The sequence below is a fragment of the Protomyctophum bolini genome (assembly GCF_963924005.1).
Source record: "Protomyctophum bolini genome assembly, chromosome: 2".
Lineage (NCBI taxonomy): Eukaryota > Metazoa > Chordata > Actinopteri > Myctophiformes > Myctophidae > Protomyctophum > Protomyctophum bolini.
The window spans coordinates 11,568,277-11,574,276 of record NC_137863.1 but is presented as its reverse complement, the minus strand read 5'-3'; the positions used below and the strand labels follow the sequence as shown (position 1 = coordinate 11,574,276).

General features: G+C 40.1%; 1 protein-coding gene across 3 annotated transcripts in view; it reads left to right on the top strand.

Annotated features, from left to right (window-relative positions):
- The first annotated feature begins 940 nt into the window (after nt 1-940).
- Nucleotides 941-6,000, top strand: part of pdzrn3b (PDZ domain containing RING finger 3b) — a 108,735-nt gene continuing 103,675 nt past the window's right edge. For all 3 annotated transcript variants that reach the window (XM_080778039.1, XM_080778038.1, XM_080778037.1), the window contains exon 1: nt 941-1,760. In XM_080778039.1, coding sequence (XP_080634165.1) covers nt 1,047-1,760 — 714 coding nt within the window. In that variant the 5' untranslated portion in view covers nt 941-1,046. The remainder of the gene's footprint in view (nt 1,761-6,000) is intronic.

The window sequence follows — 6,000 nt, the reverse complement described above, 5'->3', positions numbered from 1 at the left end:
CTATCACTGGTAATTTATATTGCTGCTGACTTGTGTGGAAAAACAAAAACAAAAAAGAACGACAATTTAAATTATACCAATACACATGCTGGTTGTCTGTGGGTTTTCATATCCACTTCCATTTTGAGAACAAATATTTCATTTAGGTTGGGATAAAAGACAGAATAAACATAGATCTCACAGTAAACAGCTACAGAGCCAGGTTGTTTGTTCCTGAATTGAAATAATAAATCATGAATGTCAGTTGATTGGTTTTGGTTTGGTTGAATAGTTGATTTGATTCCCCAGCACTGACTGAAGGAGGAAGCCTATTCTAGTTCTAGATGGCAACAGCGTGGCTAGTATTTACATGTAGGCCTACAACACCAACCGCCAACATCACTGAATCATCCTAGATCTGTAATAAGACTACTCTGGGTTTAGTTTTTGGTTATAGGCCTACTCACAATGCAGAGAGATTTTATTGCACATACTTTTACTTAGAATTAGGCTATTTGACAGTAAAGTGACAACCAATGGGGATTAAAGGCAATCAATAACAGACTGTATGGCATAAAAATAGACCACATATACTGTGTGTGTGTGTGTGTGTGTGTGTGTGTGTGTGTGTGTGTGTGTGTGTGTGTGTGTGTGTGTGTGTGTGTGTGTGTGTGTGTGTGTGTGTGTGTGTGTGTGTCCACTGTCTACTCCTGGTTGTTTTTTCCACCTAAAATGTATGAATTTGACAAATTAGTATAAGATCATTCACACATTTATTGTTTTATTATATGTATTAATTATATTTATGTATCACACATAAATATACGGTAGTCAATAATTCGCAAAACTATCTGCCAAAGTTCTAACATTATTCCTGCGCCGTTCATACGGTAGTTACGGTAGAGAATTCCTGCACATTTCCCCCCCAAGGAAGTCTCGGTCAATTAGTTTAGACACTAAGGAGAGCTTGTAGTCAGTCTGTACGCGCTCCACCAATGACAAGCTAAACAGCCACTGCTCCTACTTTCATTTGTGGGAATCCCGAATTTTCGGATTTTACTTAAAACATGGGATTTGAGCTGGACCGGTTTAAAGGGGATGTGGACCCAGATTTCAAATGCAACTTGTGCAATAAAGTTCTTGAAGACCCGCTCACAACTCCGTGTGGTCACGTCTTCTGCGCCGGCTGTGTGTTGCCGTGGGTTGTCCAGCAGAGCAGCTGCCCCGTCAAATGTCAGAGAATCTCCACCAAAGAGTTGAACCACGTCTTGCCACTGAAAAACCTGATCCTGAAGCTGGACATAAAGTGTGACAATCATGCAAGGGGCTGCGAGAAAGTGGTCAAACTGCAACATCTGGCAGAGCACACCGAGATGTGCGATTACTCGCCAGCCAAATGTAGGAATAAAGGATGCAACGAAGTACTGAACCTAAAGGACATGGATGCTCATATGCGTGAAACGTGTGATTACAGACCCGTCGGGATATGCGAGAATGGATGTGGATTGATGCTCACTCACAAAGAGCAGAAACTAAACAACCATTGTTGTTTGAAAGCCCTGAAGGCGCACAACAGTGCACTGCACGGGAAAGTTATCAGCTTGGATAAAGAATTCAAGAAGCAATCTTTGAAATCGAACAAGAGAGAGAAGTCGCTTCTTGCGCAACTCTCTGCGGTTCACAACGAGCTTCAAATGACAGCACTAAAATATCAGAAGAAATTCACTGAATACAGTGCAAGGATCGACTCGCTCACTAAAACCCTTGCGTTCCCATGCAAGGTAAGTAACAAAGTTTCGAATTTCAGGGCTTGTTGTTGTTGCACCCCCCCACCACCAAACCATGTTTATTCGTTATTTGCTTTTCACGAGTTGAGCTTTCTTCTCAGTAGTTTTGATATGATATTCTCTCCTAGCTGTTAGTTGGACCGTTACCTATGTACATTAGTTACTATGGAAATGAAAAGGTCCTGTTTGCTGACAGGGTCAGGGGTTTGCTATGCTGATCTTGAACTGCTGAAAAGTCTCGTGTGGTCAGTTTACATGAAGGAACTTTTGTTTTTGGGCCAGTCCCCTTTGAGGAGACTTCCACCCCCCCCCCCCCTCACAAGTTCGTTTCTTTGCTGTCTTCGCTGTGAGCCTGTGAGGCATGTATGTCAGCTGCGCTTATGGCCAGCTGGCAGTCATGGAGGAGGGGCACATATTTACTGCTGTTCTGTACACACCGAAAACTCAAGCCCCAATTAGCCTGCCTGCTAGTTTGAGACATTCTGTGATCAGATGTTCTTGGTTTCCCTGGTAAAGCCACAGACCTGCACGAATGTTACAGGCAGCAGTAAGCTAATGCCATTGATTTAATTGTGTTAATGCTTTTAAGGGGGCCCAGGCAACAAATTGTGTGTTTTGTGGTGCAATAAAAATATAATCTGGTCCTGCTATAATTGATCAATTCTAGACATTATAAAGTAACTGGAAGTTCACAAGTCTTTACTTTGTATTTGGTCGAACTTATTTTAATGAGCATAAATGCAGTGCCATATTTAACACACTGCCACAATGATCTTGTCAAATAGTAATTAATTACAGGTCTTTTTTTTCTATCTTTTTTCACATAATTAATTATCGAAGTCTCATTTGTATATTTGTATTAATCTGCACTTCCCTGCTAATGACTGACTTTATAAACTATATACTTTATCCAACTTTGTACAGTAGCAACACTACAGTAGTACAGTTCTGTGCTTGCAAAGCTATAGGCTACTGTACTTGTCCTCCCTTCTAAGATTTTGTTCCTAATGAACTACTACATTTGTTGTCATCACATTTCAATTATATTCTGATCACAATGCAACGCTAATGCATTGCGTTATACTCTATGTAGGCATAGTATAACTCATCAAAAGTGAGAGAGACAAGAAAATGGTAAACACTTATCCTGGGGTTTGAGCAACAACACTCACCAGGGAGCACCACTGTTCAACCTCATGTATTTGTCTGTAGATGAAAATAGTCAAAATACTAAATGATCTCTGCAATATTTTAATATGGATAATAGGGGATTTGCTTTGGACTACATGCTAGATTACTAAAGTATTCTCAAGGTCAATAGATGAATACACACACACACACACACACACACACACACACACACACACACACACACACACACACACACACAGTCCTACAACTCCCCTCCAAGAAACGTGGACAGGACATGGGAATAATTTCAGAAATGATCCGCGACAGAGAGGTCTAAAGAAAGAGCACATTATGTGGACAAGATGGTTCCTTTGAAGGTTGGTTTGATGGTTTGAGTCCTTCTTTCAAATCGATCTGCTCAAACAGTGGATTGCTTGGTGGGAAAACCTGAACACATGCACATGTGGGCTGTGAAATGGAATAACACAAGTGGGATTAGGCCGAGCTGTGGGAGGCAGGCGACGTGCAGACTGCATCTGTCTCTGCACTGGAACTCAGTTGGAGCCCTGGCCCATGCAGCACCATTTGCACTGCACTGATCAGTTCTTGGCTTATTTAAAATTTGTTATGACACATTTGTACCTCAATCCACTACTTCGTGGCAGGGAGGGGGCCATCAATTTGTGTAACTTCTGACGAGTAATCTACTTTTTTTATGTTAGTCCAGTCTGTAAGGGTCTGGGTCAGGCTCTGGTTTACAATGGTTGTCCTCAGTGGAGGGTTTCAATGTGTTTCTGTGACAGCCAGGTGGTTACTGAGAAAGACACATGAGGATGACCAGGCCATGTGGAATGTCTGACTGAATGGAACGCAGTGTTTTCACTAATAGCCCTACCACTTTTAAAATCAGCTGAACGTGACCAGAAGAAAACAAACTTGAGTTCCTTTTGCACGCACATTGTTGCATACTGCAGTACGGTAAACATTTACAATGTTGCTTTTCATCTATATTTTCCAGCGCAGCCCTATAATCTTTTGAGAGTACATGCATATATTTCTTACTGCAAAGATTACAGTCAAGCTTCCACAGTTTTGTACTGTACAGTTTTGTTGGTGACAATGTTTGTTGTTTCTGGATGTGATGACGAAGACATAAAAATAATGCCATTTTACAGAATCTGATTAATTAATCACAGACTGATTAGTTTAATGATGGTCTAATTGGTAAACTAGCCTGATATTAGACTAATTTCTGTCACATTGCCATGGGTGCCAACTGCCAATGAGTTGCGGCAGAGATTTGATTTTTTGGTTGTTAGCCTAAACAGCAAGGGTGACTGAATATAGCCTAAATCAATTCCAGGCACAAAATAAACACACAAAATAAACTTGAAATCGTATTTGATGGCCTGAGCTAAATTTGAAATTGACCACATGATTATCCCATTGTGTGTGTCAGCCTATTGTCTAGTAGCCTATGTGGCGCCCAACTAATTGTTCAGAAAGCAATCATGTAATGCCTTTCACAAGCTTTGTGAAATACATTAATACAACTATCTGTGTGGTTATTAGGTCGATATTTTTGTAAATCTATTTCCCAGACCTGTCTCATGCACTAGGCACAACGTGTCGTTTAAGTGTAGGTCTGTAAGTTTGTGAAACAAAAATATTTTCCTGTTGGACTATTCTTGGTTTCATTCAGCATTACCTACACTGTAATTAGACACGCTGTTTTAAAAAGACAGATGGATGGAAAGCAACATAATGGAGGTACAGACGGCATTGGAAATTGTGACTAGTAGTGAAGTAAAAGCTTGAGAAAGAAAGTGACCAAGTCATCGGCCTGTAATATGCTCTGATTCTTTTGAACTATTCTCTCTTTGCTCATCACAAACTCTTGACAATAAAGTAGTTGAAGTTGTCAAAGTTACATTAATTTATATTGACCTAATGATCTTTTTCTTCCACTTAATCAAAGTTGGCATTTTTCAGTGGAAATAATGAGTTTATGCTTCATGATTGATATGGCCTAAGCATGATTAACAGTTTTGTAAAATGGTCACCTGAACCTATGTCTTTCATACATTTTTCAAGGGATCAGATTTGAATTGGGGTGTTGTTCACAGATGTCCTTAAATGCTGACTAATTGTTCAGAATTCCCGTGAATGGCTGAAAAAGACAACACTCATCCAGCTCTGTTCTCTAAATCAATGGTTCCCAAACATTTCAGGCCACGACCCCCCCAAAATAATTATATTTGAACTATGGGCCCCCCCAAGCACTTGGAATTGTAGGCATTTCATTTAAGTTTGACTTGGTCCCCCCCCCCCCCCCCCCTCAGATTGCTCTTAGTGCTCTAAATCAATCCTTTCATTAACAATCAGGAATCAAATTGATGTGTCCAAACTGTCCATGATGTGTCTTTAATATCTCCTCTGTAAAAAGGCCATTACTACTTACAATAAATAATAGGCTGCCGTTATCATCGTCACATGGAAACATGTGCTGCTGATTTTGCTGTGACATGGTCCAGCCGTGCACATTCCTACATTGCCTAACATGCATTGCACAGCATGGTCTCAGCCTATATGTCAGTCACTGCACTGTACATGCCAATAATATCTGGTTTATATTTAGTTTCTGTACGTTAAAGAATACTGGAATGACAGCTGAAATTATGTTTCTTAGTACTCCCCCTATGTTTCCCCTTTATAAAAAGGATTAAGAGCTGACTACATTGGTTTCCCAGCATTCTTCATGTCAGCCCGCCATTCACTGAGAGGCCTACTGTATACACATAAGGCTAGTTTGTCTGACATTCTTTTTTTCATCTCTTTCACTGAGGAAAGGCATACAGAATGCAGTAGGTTAGCTTTCCAAGGATGAAAAATGGAAGTGAATCTACAAATATAGTAATCAGTGTTAATTTAACTGTTAAATTCAATCCTAAAGGATGATTTTTACTGTGTATTGTCCATCACTGCACTGACCTTATTACATTTCCTCCTGCTCTCGTTTATTACTTGGCTGTATTTGACTCTAATGGTTGATGATTTGTAGTTCTTTTCCAGTTCTGTTCTGGTTTATTTGAATCAGTCTAGA